At 35.9% G+C, this 22,802-nt stretch overlaps 1 protein-coding gene across 1 annotated transcript; it reads left to right on the forward strand.

Annotated features, from left to right (window-relative positions):
- The first annotated feature begins 19,821 nt into the window (after nucleotides 1–19,821).
- LOC113897626 (olfactory receptor 5K1-like) lies at nucleotides 19,822–22,058 on the forward strand. Its single transcript, XM_027550453.1, has 2 exons — nucleotides 19,822–20,710; nucleotides 21,997–22,058. The coding sequence occupies exons 1-2, from the start codon at nucleotides 19,822–19,824 to the stop codon at nucleotides 22,056–22,058; spliced, it is 951 nt and encodes a 316-aa protein (XP_027406254.1).
- Nucleotides 22,059–22,802: the final 744 nt, after the last annotated feature.

The following is a 22,802-nucleotide window of genomic DNA, read 5'->3' on the forward strand; positions in this document are numbered from 1 at the left end:
ATACAATTCCAAGAATGGGGGGAAAAGGAGTGAGAAGGAATAAACACACACACACTCACAGTCACATATACATTTTGTAGAATAATTAACAACAAATTATAGCAAGTTGGCTACAGTAGATTCAGATCTACTTTAACCTGAAGTGTGATTAAGGTCCTTCACCTTTTTGAAGGCATCAATCATATTATATATTATGGAACATAGAATAGCAACTTACATAAAATATACTCAATAAGCATTCTAAAAAGTATTAATGAAGGCAGTTTTTTGTCTAATTTTTCAGTAATGCTGAAATATATTAATATTTTATTTGTTTTCTGGCCATTTTTACTTCTATGAATTTTCTATTCACTTTCTCTTTGTCTTACTATTTTTTTCCTCATTTATTTGTACCAATGTTTATAGAGAAAAAATATTAAAGTGTTGTGACTATTAGTGGTAAATGATTTCTCTGTGTGCTGATAGTATTTTCATACTTGTTTGTCTTATTTATAATTAATACAATTATAAAATTGATATATTTATTAATTTTTAAAATACGCACTTTTTTTTAGATTTCTTTTCTTTTCTTTTTCACATACTTTTGTTTAGATTTCTTTTCTTAATCCAAATTCTACTATTAGCCAATATTTGTTTCTCCTTCTTTTGTATTTTTTTTCTCCTCTTCCTCCCCCTTGTTTTCCTCCTTTTTTGTGTGTGTGATAGTGTGTATTTGACCTTTGAGTCTTCCTGGAAACTATTTAGTATATGGCATGAATTGAACATGTAACTTTACTTGGCTTTTTTATCCAAAAATAATCCACATATTAATTCAACTCAAATAAACATCAAAGGAGGACTTCTTTGGGAAAGTGGCAAAATTAATTCTAAAAGTTTTGTAGAAAAATAATAATAAATAAGCAAACACACTTGATGTATTATATATTAAAATATATAATGAAGTACCAGCAACTGAAATAATTTGGTTGCAAATTAAGAATTCAGTTCAGTTCAGTTGCTCAGTCGTATCCGACTCTTTGCGACCCCATGAATCGCAGCACGCCAGGCCTCCCTGTCCATCACCAACTCGAGGAGTTCACCCAGACTCACGTCCATCAAGTCAGTGATGCCACCCAGCCATCTCATCCTCTGTTGTCCCTTCTCCTCCTGCCCCCAATCCCTCCCAGCATCAGAGTCTTTTCCAGTGAGTCAACTCTTCACATGAGGTGGCCAAAGTACTGGACTTTCAGCTTTAGCATCATTCCCTCCAAAGAAATCCTAGGGCTGATCTCCTTCAGAATGGACTGGTTGGATCTCCTTGCAGGCCAAGGGACTCTCAGGAGTCTTCTCCAACACCACAGTTCAAAAGCATCAATTCTTTGGCGCTCAGCCTTCTTCACAGTCCAACTCTCACATTCATACATGACCACAGGAAAAACCATAGCCTTGACTAGATGAACCTTTGTTGGCAAAGTAATGTCTCTGCTTTTTAATAAGCTGTCTAGGTTGGTCATAACTTTCCTTCCAAGGAGTAAGCCTCTTTTAATTTCATGGCTGCAGTCACCATCTGCAGTGATTTTGGAGCCCAAAAAAATAAAGTCTGACACTGTTTCCACTGTTTCCCCATCTCTTTGCCATGAAGTGATGGGACCAGATGCCATGATCTTCATTTTCTAAATGTTGAGTTTTAAGCCAACTTTTTCACTCTCCTCTTTCACTCTCATCAAGAGGCTTTTTAGTTCCTCTTCACTTTCTGCCATAAGGGTGGTGTCATCTGCATACCTGAGGTTATTGATATTTCTCCTGGCAATCTTGATTCCAGCTTGTGCTTCTTCCAGTCCAGCATTTCTAATGATGTACTCTGCATATAAGTCAAATAAGCGGGGTGACAATATACAGCCTTGACATACTCCTTTTCCTATTTGGAACCAGTCTGTTGTTCCATGTCCAGTTCTAACTGTTGCTTTATAGATAAATGAAAAAATGAGATTATCCAAAAGTAAATTCCCAAATAAAACAGGAAGAGCAAAGTAAACCAATCAGGAAACAAAGGGTTGTTTAATGAATAGTCTTCCATCAATTGATTAACTGTTTCTTCCATTTGTGTTAAACTTTATAAATTTCCTCTCATTCAGAGATATCCTATAAATCTACACCATATTTTTTCCACCTTAAGTTTTTATACATAGCACTTTTACTCAACTGGAATTCATTCTATAATGTTGTGAAGTAAAAATTAAAATTTGATTTTATGGCTAAATGGCATTTATTAACTAACTCTTCTCTTACTAAATTTTATGCCTCCTTTCTGTTTATATACTCACATATATACATGCATACACAAAGAGGTCTATTTCTACCTTATCTAGTCTGCACAATAAAAAAAGACAGTTCTAAGTGATCAATGTGGCAAACTAGGAGGGTATGGACCTCATCTCCCACCATGAACACATCAAAATATATCTATATGTAGAGAAGGCAATGGCACCCCACTCCAGTACTCTTGCCTGGAAAATCCCATGGACGGAGGAGCCTGGTAGGCTGCAGTCCATGGGGTCACTAGGAGTCGGACAGGACTGAGAGATTTCACTTTCACTTTTCACTTTCATGAATTGGAGAAGGAAATGGCAACCCATTCCAGTGTTCTTGCCTGGAGAATCCCAGGGACAGGGGAGCCTGCTGGGCTGCCATCCCTGGGGTCACACAGAGTCGGACACAACTGAAGCGACTTAGCACCAGCAGCCGCAGAGTAATTCTCACTGAAAACAAACTGCAGACTGACAGACTCTTGTACAACCAAGGCTGTAAGACAGAACCACATGGAATTAGATAGGAAGGTAAGAGAAGTGAACAGATCAGGACTTGCATCTGTTAGAGGGGACAGAGAAGAAAAGAGGGATTACACAAGTGGCGATACTTTCTGGGGAGTGAGTGGTTGGAGCAACATATTGGATACTCTAGTCCAGGGTTGTAACACTGAGAAGTGGAGTCCCCTTACCTGGTTTGAAAAGCAGTAGAACTACCAGGAAGGCTGTAAGAAAGCTAGACTGCTTATGAAGAGCATGCATATACTTGCTTGCTCCCAAAGCAAGACAGAGGAAGCAGATTTCCCATGACTGCCCTGAGTTGAGCACTTGTTTCATCCCTGCTTGTTCTACTGCATAGCTCCGTGCTAGAGCAAGGGCTGCTGTGACTGACAGAAAAACTCAGTTGTGAGAGATGGAGTAGGCTTGGATCTTGAACACATCTGAAAGAGGTGAGTGAAGTGAACGTCGCTCAGTTGTGTCAGACTTTTTGTAAAACCATGGACTATACAATCCATGGAATTCTCCAGGCCAGAATACTGGAGCGGGTAGCCTATCCCTTCTCCAAGGGATCTTCTTAACCCAGGAATAGAACCAGAGTCTCCTGAATTGCAGGCACATTCTTTACCAACTGAGCTATCAGGGAAGTCCCTGAAAGAGGTGGGACAGCAATTAATGGTGTTTAAAAAGGCAGTGCATCAGAAGCATTCTGCAACTCTGAATAAGCCCAGAACCACCATAGCTCTTACCAGACCCATGCAGAGTATCCACTCCAGCTCCTCTAGCTCCAGCACTGCTTCCCTCTGGGATGAGGGCACTGGTGCTGGGAGGGAGAGAACCCACACTTAGAAGGAGCAGAGCTACCTCAGACTTGACACCTCTGGCTCCAACTTTCTCACCTCCAGCCCTGCCTGCTACCAAGGTGATAACTGTCAGGACATCCAGAGAAAATGCTAAGTCAGATGCAGATTCCCCACCAAAGCTACTAGGCATACGCAGACTGTACAAGCATGCTCCCACAAAAGGACACCACTTTAAGACCAAAGTAAGTAACTGTTTCACCTAATTTCACAGAAAGGGAGAAAGTTAAGCAAAAATGAGGAGACAGGCAAATTTGTCCCAATTAAATAACAGGACAAAATCCATGAAATAATAACTAATTAAGCAGAAATAAATGATTTACCAGATAAGGAGTTCAAAGCATTAGTAATAATAATGCTAACTGAATTAGGAAACAGAATATATGAATACAGTAAGAATTTTAAGAAGGAATTAGAAAATATAAAAACCGATCAGTCAGAACTGCTAAGACTAGACTAAGTGCATTCATCATACACACAAATGGTAACTATGTGAGGGGGTGATATGTAAATTAGCTTGACTGGAGTAATAACTGTTCTATGTATATATTAAATCATGTTGTACATCTTAAATATACACATTTTTATTAAAAGTGTATAGAAATATTATAAAAGAAATAACATTACCTAATTTCAGAAATGAACTGGGTTCTTATTTACTTCAGGATTGACTGGTTTGATCTCCTTGCAGTCCAAGGGGCTCTCAAGAGTCTTCTCCAACACCACAGTTCAAAAGCATCAATTCTTCAGTTTTCAGCTTTCTTTATGGTCTAACTCTCACATCCATACATGACTACTGGAAAAACCATAGCTTTGACTATACGAAACTTTGTCAGTAAAGTGATGTCTCTGCTTTTTAAATATGTTGTCTAGGTGTGTCATAGCTTTTCTTCCAAGGAACAAGCATTTTGAGTTTCATGGCTGCAGTCACCACCTGCAGTGATTTTGGAGCCCAAAATAATAAACTCTATCACTGTTTCCATTATTTCCCCATCTATTTGCCATGAAGAGATGAAACCAGATACCATGGTCTTAGTTTTTTGAATGTTGAATTTTAAGCCAGGTTTTTCATTCTCCTCTTTTACTTTCATCAAGAGGCTCTTTAGTTCTTATTCACTTTCTGCCATAAGGGTGGTGTCATCTGCATATCTGAGGTTTTTTACATTTCTCCTAGCAATTTGATTTCAGCCTGGGCTTCATCCAGTCCAACATTTCACATGATGCACTCTGCATATAAGTTAACTAAGCCGGGTGACAATATATAGCTTGACATACTTCTTTCCCAATCTGGAACTAGTCTGTTGTTCCAAGTCCATTTCTAAGTGTTCCTTCTTGACCTGGATAGAGGTTTCGCAGGAGGCAGGTAAGGTGGTTTGATAACACCACGTCTTTAAGAATTTTTCACAGTTTATTGTGATCCATACAGCCAAAGGCTTTAGCATAGTCAATGAAGCAGAAGTAGATGTTTTTCTGGAATTCTCTTGCCTTTTCTATGATCCAACAGATGTTGGCAATTTGATCTCTGGTTCCTCTGCCTTTTCCAAATCCAGCTTGAACTTCTGAAGTTCTCAGCTCACTCAATGTTGAATCCTAGCTTGGAGAGTTTTGAGGATTACTTTGCTAGCGTGTGAGATAAATGCAATTGTGTGGTAGTCTGAACATTCTTTGGCATTGCCTTTCTTTGGGATTGGAATGGAAACTGATCTTTTCCAGTCCTATGGCCACTGCTGAGTTTTCCAAATTTGCTAGAATATTGAGTGCAGTACTTTCACAGCATCATCTTTCAGGATTTGAAACAGCTCAACTGGAATTCCATCACCTCCACTAGTTTTGTTCACAGTGATGCTTCCTAAGGCCCACTTGACTTCACATTCCAGGATGTCTGGCTCTAGGTGAGTGATCACACCATCATGGTTATTTGGGTCATTAAGATCCTTTTTGTATATTTCTTCTGTGTATTCTTGCCACTTCTTCTTAATATCTTCTTCTTCTGTTAGGTTGATACCATTTCTGTCCTTTATTGAGCCCATCTTTGCATGAAATGTTCCCTTGGTATCTCTAATTTTCTTACAGTGGTCTCTTATCTTTCCCATTCTGTTGTTTTCCTCTATTTCCTTTCATTGATCACTGAGGAAGGCTTTCTTGTCTCTCCCTGCTATTCTTTGGAACTTTGCATTCAGATGAACTAGTATGTATAAAATAAAAATGCAGAAGGATGTATTGTACAACATGAGAAGTAGCCATTATTTTATAATAACTTTAAATGTAGTATGACCTATAAAAATATTGAATCACTATGTTGTACACATGACCTGAATGTAATATCATAAATCAACAGTATTTCAATAAGAGAAAAAACAAATGATAGTTTATATTCTGGTAGGTAGGACAGACATTTTTTAAATGATTATACTAAATAGTATTATGATTGGGGAAGATTTTTTACCTCTACCTGAAGTCAACATGTTAGATTCAACAAGGTTCAACAGGGAAGCCGGGAGTGCTTCAGTCCATGGGGTCGCAAAGAGTCGGACATGACTGAGCAACTGAACTGAACTGAATTGACTGAAGGTTCAACTACACAATTCTCTAATATATTCAATCAAGACACATAAAGTCACACTTGGGTAAAGTGGCAAATGCATTACAAAAAAAACAGATAAGTATTTTGTAAATGAAAGAAAATGAAAAAACAATTTAATTTAAATAACCCAGGAAAGTCCCTCATGGAGATCTAATTTGAGATCAAGAGTTAGTAGGATTGGGAGAAAAGAGAGAGAAAAGAAGGGGTTAGGTGAGGGAAACATTAAGAGTAAATTAATGAAACAGGTGCATAAAGGAACAGTAAAGGGATAAACATGGCCAGTATCCTGAGGTGAGAAAAAGTCAAGCTTTAGTTTAAGATGCAGAGATAATGTAGAGTATCTGGAATACTTAATTAAGGAAAATGGGTTTGTTTGAAAACTTAGACCATTTTCAAATTCTTGAGCAAGGAAGTATAATTTTTTTCATTCATGGGACAAAAATTTGATGCAAAGTACCACATACTATTCAAGGTGTAGGAAATACATGAATGAAAGTAACAGAAAAATCACCTCCCTCTCAAGGTTATACACTAATGGTGGTTGGGGAAATGGGACTGACCAATTATTATATTGAAGAATGATTCATGGAATGAAGTGGGGAAAAATCAAAACAGGGTAAAAAGATAAAGGCAGTTGGGGCAAATTGAAAAGAAAGGAGAATCATCACAGTAATTCATTTGTTGGATTACGTAATGATATCAGAGTCTCCAATGAGATTTTTGTAAAACAGCAGAACAAATCCAACTCACAGAATGAAACTGAAGACCCTACCACATCTTTTAGCCTTTTCTTAAAATCTAATCATATTTCATGAATCGTATTAATTTTCCCTGTCAAAAAAGAAAGGTCAAGTCAATATGACATTCTTTCTGCTCATTTCACATCTAGGTAGTAAGTCAAAGAGAATTTTTAAATGAAGTCAGTTACATAATAATCAACAAAGTGATCAATGAATGATGTTAGGTTACTTCACTAAGTAACCTTAGTGAAGATAATTTGCTTTAATCTCATTATCTCACAGGTCATTTTTATATGTTTATGGATTAAATCTCCCCACAGAAATACCCTGATGTTATTGCAGCAAATCCTTTAGGATTTGATGGAAATTTTTAACTTTCCATAGTTAGAAACATACTTAATGACTCTGAGCTCTTTGTAGTCTCCCAGATTTTCATTTTTTAATCCCAGATGTTTTTGAGACAAAGGTTTATATTCTGAAATTCTAAGGCTTAACATCAAGAAGCAAAAATGAGGTGCTGGAAGACTTTACAGTGTAAGCTACACAAGAAAAGTATTCTCATTTATTTTTACTTTTAATATTAGCATCCACTAATACATATTTATATGAATTATTACACATTTTTTCATTGTTGTTAGATTTCAACTACTCAGTGATCTTTATAGATCTTCTCAAAACGGAAGGTTATGGGAAACTTTTAATGTAGTTGTATCTACTCCAGAAAATCTTACATAATTTTTGCAGAAATAGAAAAATAACAGATGAATCAATTCAGATTAATGAACTGTGTAGGATATTTTGATTATATAAATATACACATGCATATATATTATACATATATATATATGATATATAACATTGTGTTCATTTAAATCCCCTGGAGAAGGAAATGGCTACCCACTCTGTTACAGCCACGCATTCCGGGAAACAAACTCACTCAGAAGGACAATGCAAATAGTGGAGTGCAATTTATTACACCGGCGGGCCCAAGGCAGAGTCTCCTCTCAGCCAAGGACCCCAACCAGCATGTGTGAAAATCTTTTATACCTCATGTGTACGTGTCCAAACCCACCATCCCAATTTCCTTGAGACTTACATAAAACAAAGGAAGGGTAAATACAATCACAATAACCCCATCATTCAAGTGTTAGGTGTTCAAACAGTTAATAATCAATAAGCCTATGGTTACACTCCGATAGATACAGAAAGAATTTATGACCTGTCTGGAGGCAGAGGTGATTAGAGCATATTTTCTCTTAGGCGATGAGTAACCTGGATGTGATCTTCAAGATTCCCCTGTCCAGAGGGGGTCTTATCCTTCTATTGTAGTTTCCATAGGCACTAAGCACAGAGTCCAGAGTCCATTGGAGAGGTGGCCGAGCATGATCAGCATGAACAGGCCTACGATGGAGTCCAGGCCCTATGAATTCCTTCTTCAACTCCAGTATTCTTGCCTGGAGAATCCCATGGACAGAGGAGCCTGGCAGGCTATAGTCCATGGGTCGCAAAAGTTGGACATGAGTTAGCAACTAAACCACCAACATATTGATTTGACAAAATGGTAAATAGAAATATGATTCCCATTTATTGAAGCATTAGTTGGCACTCTATCGCATCACAGAGCTGTCATTTAGTCTGTTAATAATTTTGATGACAATGATAAAATATTGTTGGTTTATATCCACTACACAATTAATTAGATTTCCAGGAATTATTTGTTGCAAGTTTGTGGTGGCTCAGTGATAAAGACTCTGCCTGCCAATGCACGAGATGTGAGTTGTATCCCTGAGTCTGGAAGATCCCTTGGAGAAGGAAATGGCAACCCACTCCAATATTCTTGCTTAGGAAATCCCATGGATAGAGGAGTCTGGCAGGCTACAGTCCACAGGTCGTAAAGAGTCAAGACAGAACTTAGCAACTAAACAACAACAACAGCCCTTAAACACCATCTCTCCTATTCCCTCAATCCTTATCCCCATGTATCCACAACTGCTTTTATGAATTTTTTTTTTTTAGATTCACCTGTAAATTAAATCATACAGTATATGTCTTTTTCCGTCTGACTTATTGGTAAATTCAAAATGCCTATAATTTAATAAGGGAATTCTCTATACACATATTTTCAAAAAGCAATGTAAATTACACATAAGGCATTCTAAAACATTTTGTGTACATAAGACATGCATAAGAGTAGAGAAAACAGAGAGTAGCTTGGCCTGGGACATTTAGTTAAATCTTTATGAGGTAATATTTTGTATAAATTTGCTTTACAGAGAGGAAACAAAGATTCAGATATATGGGTAAAATCAACAGGAATATGGCACAGACAGAGTCAGTGTTTATGGAAATGTGTATGACACTGGGGAAAGGAATGAAAAAACTGAATGATAATCAATGGATAATTAATCCCTTAGCTTTTCAAAATTACTTTCTTTAAAACTGAATAGTCCCCTTGTTAATCCTTAGTGATCTTCATGTAATTTTAACATATAAATTTAACATATTTATTGTATGCTATTTTTAAATATTCACTCCTCTAAGAAAACATATGAAAACATTTACTCAAGAAAAAATATCTTTCTGACCTACTTCACTCTGTATAACAGGCTCTAGTACCATGTGTAAAATAGATAGCTGGTAAAAAGTCGCTATATAATACAGGGAGCCCAGCCTGGCACTATGTGATGACCTAAAAGGGTGCACTGTGGGGAGAGAAGGGAGGCTCAAGTGGGAGGTGATATAGTTATGGCTGATTTGCGTTGTTGTAAGGCAGAAACAAATACAACGTTGTAAAGCAATTTTCCTCCAATTAAAAATTTAAAAAAGCTAAAATGAAAAAGATCTATATATAGGAAAATGAGTTTTGATTTATTTTTAATCTTTAATTTAAAAATTGACAATGAACTTATTTGGGAACCAGAGAAAGCAATGGCACCCCACTCCAGTACTCTTGCCTGGAAAATCCCATGGGCAGAGGAGCCTGGTAGGCTGTAGTGCATGGGGTCACTATGAGTCGGATACGACTGAACGACTTCACTTTCATTTTTCACTTTCATGCATTGGAGAAGGAAATGGCAACCCACTCCAGTGTTCTTGCCTGGAGAATCCCAGGGACGGGGGAGCCTGGTGGGCTGCCATCTATGGGGTCACACAGAGTCGGACACGACTGAAGTGACTTAGCAGTAGCAGTATTTGGGAACACTGTGCCAAATATGGGTACCCTAGATTTGTACAATAGAAAAAATTGATAAAGACAAATCTTTTCCACAGTAACCATCTTCCCTAAAATTATCAAAATAGTCTCATGAATCTTGAATTTAAGAGCTGAGGTCATAAAAGATGATATGTTAGTGAGACAAATGTCCCCCAGAAGTCTGTGTGCCTCTATCACAGAGACAGTGTGAGAAGCTTGAAGAAAAAGCTCCTCTCAATATTAAAAAAAAAAAAAATATATATATATATATATATATATATCGAAAACCATACACACTCTAAATTAGAATCTTATGTCTCCATCATTTCTATCTCAACAGACAAGGTAGAGATGACTGAGGATAACTTCTCCTTGACAACTGAATTTATTCTTATAGGATTTACACATCACCCACAGCTGAAGACCCCTCTTTTTCTGGTGTTCTTTACCATTTGCAGCCATTTGCAGTGGGGTTGCAAAGAGTCAGACATGACTGAGCGACTTCACTTTCTTTCTTTCTTTCACTTTCCATTATACAGACTCTCTTGTGTGGACCCTTATATCGATGAGTTGATGGTATTTATCTTTGTAGGGTCAATTCAAACCTTTACTATTACCACAGTAATAATCCCTTACCTTTTCATCCTTTTCACAATTTTCAAAATGAAATCTAAGAAGGGCAGAGGCAAAGCCTTATCTACTTGTGCATCCCACTTTCTCTCTGTCTCAATATTCTATGGTTCTCTTCTCTTCATGTACATTAGACCAAGTTCAGTTAATGAAGAAGAAAAAGACATACCTGTTGCTATTTTTTATACTCTAGTTATTCCTTTATTAAAATCTATTTATAGTCTAAGAAATAAGGAAATAATAAAAGTTATGAAAAAAATTATGAAGATTTCATAACATTCTGAAACAAATATCATGCCCTATAGCCAATTGATCTTGAGTAAATTTTTTTTTCAAAATCAAGGATTATTGAATGGAAAAGTGAAAATGTCCACTATTTAATATATAAAATTACTAAAACACAATTGGTTTATAAAATCAAATAGCTTCAGCAAGGAGAGACAGAGATGTAGAGAACAAATAAATAGATGCCAAGGGGGAAGGGGGAGGGATGAATTGGGAGACTGGGATTGACATATATACTGTACTTGCATTATGTATAAAACAGATAACTAATGAGAACCTACTGTATAGCAGCACAGGGAACTCTACTCAATGCTCTGTGGTGACCTAAATGGGAAGGAAATTCAAAAAAGAGGAGATACATGCTACGATGCATATGAATCATCTCCATAACTAGATTATGCTGATTCAACTCAAAATGAATTCCTCCCCAAAATGAATTTCTTCCCACTTTAGAATAAAAAAAGGTTCAGAGTAGCACTCTTACCACCAAGTGGCTGACTGATCTCCTTGAGTGATGTTGCCACACTGGATGCCAGAGTGGTCTTTTCTGGGCAAGTTGAACTTCTGGAAGTAACAGTTGCTAAATCAGCCTAGAAAAACTGGAACCTCTGCTATTAGGCAACATATATGCCTCAAGCTGGAATCAAGATTGCCAGGAGAAATATCAATAACCTCAGATATGCAGATGAAACCACCCTTATGGCAGAAAGTGAAGAGGAACTAAAGAGCCTCTTGATGAAAGTGAAAGTGGAAAGTGAAAAAGTTGGCTTAAAGCTCAACATTCAGAAAACGAAGATCCTGGCATCTGGTCCCATCACTTCATGGCAAATCGATGGGGAAACAGTGTCAGACTTTATTTTCTTGGGCTCCAAAATCACTGCAGATGGTGACTGCAGCCATGATATTAAAAGACACTTACTCCTTGGAAGGAAAGTTATGACCAACCTAGATAGCATATTCAAAAGCAGAGACATTACTTTGCCAACAAAGGTCCATCTAGTCAAGGCTATGGTTTTTCCTGTGGTCATGTATGGATGTGAGAGTTGGACTGTGAAGAAAGCTGAGAGCTGAAGAATTGATGCTTTTGAACTGTGGTGTTGTAGAAGACTCTTGAGAGTCCCTTGGACTGCAAGGAGATCCAACCAGTCCATTCTGAAGGAGATCAGCCCTGGGATTTCTTTGGAAGGAATAATGCTAAAGCTGAAACTCCAGTACTTTGGCCACCTCATGCGAAGAGTTGACTCATTGGAAAAGACTCTGATGCTGGGAGGGATTGGGGGCAGGAGGAGAAGGGGACGACAGAGGATGAGATGACTGGATGGCATCACCAACTGGATGGACATGAGTTTGAGTGAACTCTGGGAGTTGGTGATGGACAGGGAGGCCTGGCGTGCTGCAATTCATGGGGTCGCAAAGAGTCGGACACAACTGAGCAACTGAACTGAACTGAACTGATCCCAGCCATATAGCCATTGTTCATGTGTCCATAATCCAGCACTGGGGTGGTGGATGAACAAAGCTTTATGACCTCAACTGGCTGAGTCATTCTAATTTGGTTCTTTAGTAGCTCTGCCATAGTAGATGTTGTGTGGAGGACATTTACATACAATATAAGGTGCTCCTGCTCTGTACACCGTATCCATTCTGGGAGATTCATTTATATGCCTATTCTTCCTGATCTCTGACCTTCTCATCTCTCTCCCCCCAAGACACTGACCAATATCCAAATCATTCATCTCTACCCTGAATCTATATAGTTTTAACTTGGGCCACTTCTCTTTCTATAGAGTAGAAATGGATAATCATTCCAATACTCTAAAGGAGGAGTTCCCCTTCCTTTCAAGATCACTCTGGCTAGGGCTATAGCTCAGTGACAATTGGCTTGTATCAACAGACCAAGTTTACTGTCCAAAAACTAACTTGGCTGTTTGAGGCGAGATGTGTGGGTTGAGAGAAAGAGGTCATTGCAATGGTAGTAGTTAACAAGGCAGTCCGGGTCACCTACTTGTGTGGCTTATGGTATTCTCTGGCCCTGCTCATAATAAGTCCTTAAATGGTCCATCTTTGTCTTCTAATGAATTGTTCCTGGGCTCACTCAACCTTATACTTATTAGTCTGATAAATTCCAATTCATGAGTCAGCTCTGGCTTCTTGGTCACCTGATGTTCCAAAGTCAGGAGCTCTTTCTCTAGTAGGGTTTACAGCACTCCAGGGAATTATGTTTTTAAATAGTTTATTATTCTCTGCTGCAGAAAATAAGGCCTTGCCCCAACACCATAAGCAACTCTCCTACTAGAGTTTTCTGTTAACTTTCCACTCACTCTATATCCTCTTCCCACCCCAGATATCTCCAACACCATTGGTCTGATGAGTCACTGGACTCAAATATCAGGGCTCTTCACCCCCAGCTTGAGCCTGCTGAAGAGCCCATTCCTGTGTTGGGACCCACCAAAACTTGCTGCCTTCTCCATTTGGGCAGATGTGTCTTTGTATAGGATCTCTTCCTCTACGTCAGACATTTTTAAATGTTTGGAAATAGATTCAAACAAGTACATGAATTGCTATATCACAGCCCTAAGATTTTAATTATATACCATACATCATTACACCTTTTTCTGAATATAAGATTATTAATTTTTTAATTGATAATAGTGTTAGTAGGAGTAACATTGTTTTTATTTTTTTTAATTTTATTTTATTTTTAAACTTTACATAATTGTATTAGTTTTGCCAAATATCAAAATGAATCCGCCACAGGTATACATGTGTTCCCCATCCTGAACCCTCCTCCCTCCTCCCATTTTTAAATCAATACACAAAATAAAACTTTTAATACCAATTCTTTAATTCTTACTCTATTTTCATATTTTATACTACACATAATATTTTAGCATAGTGATACTTCTACCAAGTCATAGATAAAATGTACATATTCAGAATATACTCCCCAAGATTTTAGTAATATGAATATACACCAAAAATGGCTTGGAACTCTCCACTAGTGAAGCCACCATAAGACGGAACAAAGTGGAGTTACATAATTAGATGTGACAATCTAGAGGAAAATCTAGTATTAAAGAGGAAGGTCAAGTATAAAACTAAGGGAAACACAAGCATCATTAAACACAAACAGAGGAAAACAACCCAGCATAAAAGACAGATATGGAACAGTCAGGAAGATAGAAACAGTGAGTACTATCACAGAACCAGAGGTGAAGATTTAAAAAAATACCAAACATCACAGCTTGGTTAGAAAGATAATCACATGTTCTTTGGAGATGACATTTAGAGTTGGTTGTGACCTTATTGAGAGACAGAGTTTGGTGAATTGGCAGGGACAGAAAAGAATGGGAAGGAACCAATTAGAACAATTTCTAATCTATTTTCCCATTCCATTTATACTACCTGTATCTCCTATATCCCTTGGACCTATAAGGAGGTCCAACCAGTCCATCCTAAAGGAAATCAGTCTTGAATACTCATTGGAAGGACTGATGCTGAGGCTGAAATTCCAATACTTTGTCCACCTGATGTGAAAAACCAACTCATTGGAAAAGACCCTGTTGCTCGGAAAGATGAAGGCAAGAGGAGAAGGGGATGACAGAGGATGAGATGGTTGGATGGCACCACCTACGTGATGGACATAAGTTTGAGTAAGCTCCGGGAGTCAGTAATGGATAGGGAAGCCTGGTGTGCTGCAGTCCATGGGGTCGCAAAGAGTCAGACATGACTGAGCAAGTGAACTGAACTGAATCTCCAATATCATGTATGAGTAAGCCTCAGCCACCCTAGATTATTTATAAATATTTTATATATATTATTTATATCATATTATTAGAATATATACACTATTTATATATATTTTAATTAGGTCTTGCTCTTTCAAGCTTCCAGGATTTTTACATATGCTCCTATTAGTCTTCTTATTTTCCTCATGTGCATAATTTATTATAACTCTACTTATCCTGCAAAGTTAATCTGAAATGGCACTTCCAATGAGGAATCTTTCTTTTTTCCTCTGGGTCTCCATCCATTTTATTCACCATGTTTATATGTGACCTATTTACACTTTTTAATATCACAGCCTGAATTGCCTTCTAGTTAGCAATGCACGTGTCTTTCTCTCACTAGATTATGAGCTTCTTGTGGAGCCATTTCTAAAACTTAAATATTTCTCTTCCTGTGCTCATTCTACCTACCATCTCTTCCAGCACCCTGCATATTAGAAGTACTTGATTGAAGTTAAACAGAACTGAAATTTTAAATATCAGTGAAGCGTATATTGAGAATCTAACTCAGTGTGTTGTCAGAAGCATAGAATACGTAAGACATGATTGGTACTTTATGGATATTTAGCCAATACTTTTATAATCAACACATAAGAAGTCACATGTAACCAAGTGGCAAATGCAGTGTAATAGCAGGTAGTTACTAAGCAGAACAGGAAAAGGAACATCAATATAATTGAAAGGAATGTCCTCATGGAGATCTGACTTAAGATCAAGAACGAGTATGTTGGGCTGAAAAGAGAGGCTGAACAAGGTGTTTTAGCTGAAGTAAACTTTTAAGTGTAAATTAACCAAGTGGGCGCGCACAAGACCAGTGAAGGGATAAACACAACCAAGTGTCATGTCCTGAGGTCAGAAGAAGAAATCAGGATCATAAGTAAGATACTGAAAGACTGTGGACCATCTAGAATACTAAGTTGTTTTTAAAAATTGATTGTTTGAAACTAATGAAAGATGATTTCAAATTCTTGAGCAGGAAAATATAATTTCTTTCATCTAACAGGTATTTGTTGACCATTACAATCTGCCACATACTATCAAGGCATTATAAACACGGAAATGAACATAACAGAGAAGAAAACCTTTTCCATTTAGCTCCACATGCTAATAGTGAGGGAGATATTGATTGACTATAAATGTACCAACAAATAAATATGTAGTATACTGAAGAGTGATTAGTGGAATGTAGTGGGAAAAAACGGTAAGAAGGATAAAGGCAGCTGGGGAAAACTGAAAAGTAAGGAGAACCATCTAGGTAATTCATGTTGTTGCTGTTGTTCTTGTTTAGTCACTGCTTTAGTTGATAAGTTGGGTCTGACTCTTTGGCGACCCCATGGACTATAATCCCGCTGTCCATGCGATTTCCCAGGGAAAAATACTGGAGTGAGTTGCCATTTCCTTTTCCACGGGATCTTTCTGACCTAAGGATTGAACTCGCATCTCTTTCTTCCATTGCAGGTGGATTCTTAACTGCTGAGCCACCAGGGAAGTCCTGGGTAATTCATATGTGGGGCTAAAAAATAATATCAGAGTTTCCAATGATACTTTGCAAAATATCAGGACACATCTACTCACAGATGACCCATGATAAAACTACCACATCTTCTAGTCTCCTCTCAAAATTCTAATCATCTTTCATAAACCATATTAATTCCTCAAGTAAAAAAAGGTCAAGCCAACACGAGACGCTTTCTTGCTCATATTGCATTTAAGCAGAATAATAAACAGAATTTTAAAATGAGATCAGTTACATATTAATCAATGGGTAATGATCAAATAACCTTAGTGACCTTAATGAAAGTAAACTGTTTTAATCTCATTATTTCACAGGTCATCCTGATGTGTGTTGGTGACTGAATCTCCATATGGAAATATACTGGTGTCACTGTGGGGAAATCCCTTAGGATTTGATGGAAAATTTTACTTTGTAATGTAAGGAACATAATTATTGACTCTGACCTATTTGTATTTGCCCATATTTTCATTCTTTTAATCCCAAAAGTTTTAAGAGACTAATGTTTATATTCTGAAATTCTATGAGATCCAAGATCACAAGGGAAACATGAAATGCTGCAAAACCTTCTGCTGTGAAATTTAGGTAAGAGAAGTACTCTAATTTATTTTTAATATTAGTACCCCTTAATACTTATTTATCTAAAGTATTTTGTTGTTATTAGATTTCAATTACTCAGTTATCTTTTTACCTCTTCCCCAAACTGAAGGCTATGGAAAAACTAGAATGATATTCAAACTGTAAAGTACCCTGACCTTTTTTGTCAGTTAAATTTTTTAAAAATACACAGGTAAAGACAGAAAGTGATTGTTAAATAATTTAGGAACTTGCACTGAATATTTTGCTAGCTTAGCTCAATAATCCAACAGCTAATATTTAATATTTTACAACAAAGATTTTTCAGCTGAGTTCTTTAATACTTGATTATGGAAAAAATAAACCCATTTTTTAAAAAAACATAGAATTAATTTGATTAGATATCAGTCAATATTTCTAGTGGATCACTAAATAATGGTAGAAGATAGCCATCTAAAGGAAATAAAAATTTGTTCTCAAAAACTATATTAAGGCTTAAAGAAATTTCTCTTTTTCTAAATGTTAGAAAACTAAAGCATAAAGTTTATTTTATTAACTTTGAATCTATTGTGATATACTTCAGAAAATCTTGTATAAATTTTTAGAAGCAAAAAAAAAAAAAAAAAATAGATGAGTCAACCCAGATAAAAGATACCTAAAAAGTTCTTATTTTATATATATAAAATAGATGAGTCAACTCAGATAAAAGATACCTAAAAGTTCTTATTTTATATATATATAATTGAAATATATTTGACATACATTGTGTAAGTTTAATGCTTATAACATGTTGATTTGAAAAACTAGTAATTGATTGCATTTGCAGAATGTTAGCTCTCTATAACGTCACATAATTTTCATTTTTGTGGCAGAAATAATTGAGATCTAGTCTCTTGGCAGTTTAGATGATTATAGTAAAATATTGTTTATATTCACTATAGTGTGTACTAGATCTTATCTGTTAATTTCAAGTTTGTACCAATAAAGAATACCTTTCCTGTTTCCTCATCTCCCAGAGTCCCTGGTAACCACTATTTTACTCTGTTTTCATGTTTGGCTTTTTTAGATGCACGTTTCAGCTATGTCTTACAGTTTTTGTCTTTCTCTGACTTATATAACGTGGCACAATGTCCCCAAGGTCAATCCACGATGCTGTAAAATGGAAGGATATCCTTCTTTCTCATGTCTGAATGTCCTTTCACTTCTATCCATTCATCCTTAGACAGATACACAGATGTTTCTGTATTTTAGCTACTGTAACTAATGCTGCTATAAATACAAGACTGCATATATCCCTTTCATAATTTGTTTTCATTTTCTTTGAGTATATATACAGAAGCACAATTGTGGGATTACATGGTAGTTCTATTTTAAATTATTTGAGGAAACACCATGCTGGCATCCATAGTGGCTGAACCAATTTACATTTCCACCAACAGACTTCTTGCCACATTCTCTGTTCTCCACAGTTTAGGCAACAGTTGTTATCTCTCATCTTCTTGATGATAGGCATTCTGAAATGTGTGAGATAATATCTCATGGTTTTTGATTGGCATTTCTCTAATGATTAGTGATGTTGTCCATCTTTTCATGTGTCTGTTGATCATTTGGATGTCTTTTGTAAGATTATCTTGGTAGTTCCTCAGCCCATTTTTTAATCTGAACGTCTATACTTTTATTATTGAGCTGTATGAGTTTTCACATACTTTAGATATTAATCTTAATTTTTAGGTGATGAGTTTTGAATAATTCTCCTTGTAGAATCTTCTCAACCTGCAGAAGAGTTTACTAAGGATCACTGTAAGGACCACCAAAGAAGTTATTAAGGATCAGTGGTAGGACCTGGAAAACAAGTTCACCCATCCCAGATCACTGGGAGGGAAGTAGGACTAGAATCAATACTGTTCTTTCTCCTTTTGCACTGTACAGCTGCTATAAGAAGTATAAGTTACAGCTAACCTCAAAATGTCTACTATACAGTAAGTAAACTGTACACATTTATGAAAAATGCAATGTCAATTAGATATGTTATCAAAGATTGTGTTGGGTATACAAGACATGATGGAGAGTCCAGAAAGTGAAAATTAGTGTGATCAGGGGTATCTGGTTAACTTTATTAAATAATAGTATATCTGATCTGATATACAAACCATGCTTTAGATGAAGGAGAAAAGGATGCAGATGTCTTAGAAATAGAAATAATGGCACGGACAGTCAGTGTTTATGAAAATGGGTATGACACTGAGAAAACAGATACAGAGGTGATAATCAATTCTTATTTTACTCCTTAGCTTTCTGAGTTTACTTTCTTTAAAACTGAACAGTACTCTCAATAATCCTTAGTAATCTTCAAACAATTCTTAAGACATAAATTAACATATCTATTCCATGCTATTTTAAAATGTTTATTCCACTGGGAGAGTTTATGAAAATTTAATTTTTAAAAGTTTCTATATATAGAAAAAGTAATTTTAAATTCATTTTTTAAAAACTTTAATACAAAAACTGAAACAAATTTTATGGGCAAAATGAAGCAAAGATGAGTACCTAGTTTGTACACCATATTTCCATAAATTCATAAAGACAAACTTTTCCCACTGTTAGCATCTCCCCTGTGATTACCAAATAGTCATGTGAATTTTGAGTTTCAGAGTTGAGGTCATAGACGCTGACATGTTATGGAGATGAATATTCCCTAGAAGTTTGTGTCCTTGTATTCACAAGACAGCAAGAGAAGCTTTCTCCTTATTAAAAAAAATATATATATATTAAAAGGAAAGTTATACACATTCTTTTTTATATATATATACACATTCTAAATTGGAATCTTATCTCTCCATAATTCCTATCTCAACAGACAACAGTAGAGATGACGGAGGATAACCTCTCCTTGACAACTGAATTTATCCTCATAGGATTTACAGTTCATCCAGAGCTGAAGACCCTTCTGTTTCTGGTGTTCTTTACCATCTATCTGATCACCATGGTGGGAAATCTTGGCCTGGTGGCATTGATAGTTACAGAGCATCGTCTTCACACACCAATGTACATCTTCCTGGGGAATCTTGCTCTGATGGATTCCTGTTGTTCTTGTGCCATTACCCCTAAGATGCTACAGAACTTCTTTTCAAAAGACAGAATGATTTCCCTCTATGAATGTATGGCACAATTTTATTTTCTCTGCCTTGCTGAAACTGCAGATTGCTTTCTCCTGGCAGCAATGGCCTATGATCGCTATGTGGCCATCTGCAAACCACTGCAGTACCACACTATGACCACAGGGGCCTACATAGCTGGAAACCTGCATTCCATGATTCACATTGGACTTTTGTTTAGGTTAACTTTCTGTAGATCTCATCAAATCAATCACTTTTTTTGTGATGTTCTTCCATTATATAGACTCTCCTGTGCTGACCCTTATATCAATGAATTGATGATATTCATCTTTTCAGGGTCAGTTCAAGTATTCTCTATTATCATAGTAATAATCTCTTATCTTTTCATCCTTTTCACGATTTTTAAAATGAAATCCAAAAAAGGAAAAGGTAAAGCCTTATCTACTTGTGCATCCCACTTCGTCTCTGTCTCAATATTCTATGGTTCTCTTCTCTTCATGTATATTAGACCAAATTCAGTTAATGACAAAGATAAAGATATACCTCTTGTTATTTTTTATACACTAGTTATTCCTTTGTTAAATCCTTTCATTTATAGTCTAAGAAATAAGGAAGTAATAAATGTTATGAAAAAAATTATGAAGAAAACATAACATTCTAAAATATCATTCCATATGGACAATTGATTTTAATTTGATAAAACTTTATTTTCAAAATCAAGCAATACTGAGAAAGTAGAAAATAGCCTCTTTATATAAAATACTGAATTACTAAAACATTATGGTATATCAATCAAATAAGCAAGTTCAGTGAGGAGAGAGATTCTGCTAAAATATATTCCAAAATCTAAGCTACCAGGTTCTATCAAGGGTAAATAATTATTCTTGAGACCACAAATTGTGTCAGGATGAATTTAGTCACAATAGTAACTATTACTTCAGAGTATAATGAATTACAATTTTCAACAAATCCAACAAAGGTAAGGAATAGAAGTAACTATATAGGAAGGTCCCCTCCATTTAATACTGTTGGCATGCTGCTGGAATCCTAAGGCATAATCTTACAAAGCCCTCATATTCCAAGTTTTTAAATATCAATCCCATGTTAAGCAACACTGTATAACAGAAGTAAATAGTATGTTTGAATTTGAATTTCAGTTTTGAATTTGTTCAAGAGATTATGCTTCACCACGAATTCAAGCAGAGCATGTATTCTCTAATCAGGAACAGTTTTCTCTTTAGTGTTGGTAAATCTTCTCTCAACTTCTCCAAAATAGAGTATCTGAATACATTAATGGTTTATCAATCTGTAGTGAAAATCATGCTATTTATACTGATAAATGTATGAATTTTACATTTTCATGTAGTTTGATTGTTCATTACATATATGACTGTGTAATTTATGAACACAATTATTTTTAAAAAGAAGTTTTATTTTCTCTTTCTTACTTCCCTTGCTTGTTATTGGGAATAACACTAACCTGGACTGATCCAATGTAAAGGATTGATATATACACAGCATTAACAAAAGGTGAAGGTGCTATTGAAACATAAATGAGAGAGAAAGTAGCAAAAATTTAAATAAACAAAAATATTTATTGATCCTTACAGTGCAAATGTGATAGAAAAAATAATTCCCTGAGAACCTATTGTCTGCTGGGCACTAAGCTAGACATTTCATATATACAGACATGGCTTTTCATGTTTTCCTCAGTAAAAATCTCATACTTTGAAATATTGTGGTGTTTACCCAAGTTCATCCAAATCATTGGAGTAAAGTAGAATTTGGGTCAACAAAACCTTTTGCTACATACTTGGAAGTTCAGAAAGTGGAGATCCTTGTAGTTGGGACATTTAGTTCTTAAGTAGCATCAGAAATAATTGCACTTTAAAGTAAAGCAGGGGATAAAAAAAAATAAATAAAGCAGGGGAATTTTAATATTTGGAAAAAAACAGCAATGGGTATGACCAGTCAATGTTTATGGAAATGAGTGTGGCACAGGGAATGGGATCAGGGAGTTGAACAATGTAACAGAGTCAGAAAGCCTACAAAACTATTGGTTGAGCTGTTGATAAATATGAGAAGGTGGAAGTGGATAAGGTTACTGAGAAGCTTAAATTTAAGGAATTCCTTCAGATTCAGAGGAATCCAAATCTGTTTTAGAGGCATCAGATACTAAAGGCTTCCTAGAGCAGAGTGATATATTAATAACTTTACATTTTATAAACCTGATCATGTGACAGACTGGAAAGGGACCTGAAGCAAGAAGACTAATTTCAATAATTCATGTATTAGATGAGGAGAACTGAATCTGGGAAATGCTTTAAAAGTAGAGAATATTCTATATATTAAATTGTACTTGTTAGACAACAAAATGAAAGCCTATCTTTTTCCTGTATCAAACATGTCATAAATTATTTCATACCACCAATTCTTAATAAGAAGTCTGACACATTTGGCCATTCAATTAACATTTTTCTTTCAATATGGTTTTAATATAATTATATAAGTAAAAGTGTAATATTCTCATTTTTATTTTTGGATGAATTAATGAATACCTTTTAAATTATTAATTTCACTTTCTTACATTGTAAATACTGACAGATATAATTCGCATAAACAAAGTTCTTTAGGTTCCTAACATATTTTACAAGCTAAAAGGAATACAGATATCAAAAATTTTGAGAAGCTCCGAATTAGATGGATGTTGTACTTCCAATATTACCTTCTATTT

Source organism: Bos indicus x Bos taurus, chromosome 1 (assembly GCF_003369695.1).
Source record: "Bos indicus x Bos taurus breed Angus x Brahman F1 hybrid chromosome 1, Bos_hybrid_MaternalHap_v2.0, whole genome shotgun sequence".
Lineage (NCBI taxonomy): Eukaryota > Metazoa > Chordata > Mammalia > Artiodactyla > Bovidae > Bos > Bos indicus x Bos taurus.

What these genes read in the sequence shown, in the direction of transcription:
- LOC113897626 (XM_027550453.1), top strand. Translation starts at nt 19,822, where the DNA reads ATGACGGAGGATAACCTCTCCTTGACAACTGAATTTATCCTCATAGGA. An exon ending in TGTTATGAAAAAAATTATGA is followed by an intron (nt 20,711 to 21,996) that starts AGAAAACATAAC and finishes AAATAAAGCAGG; the next exon opens with GGAATTTTAATATTTGGAAA.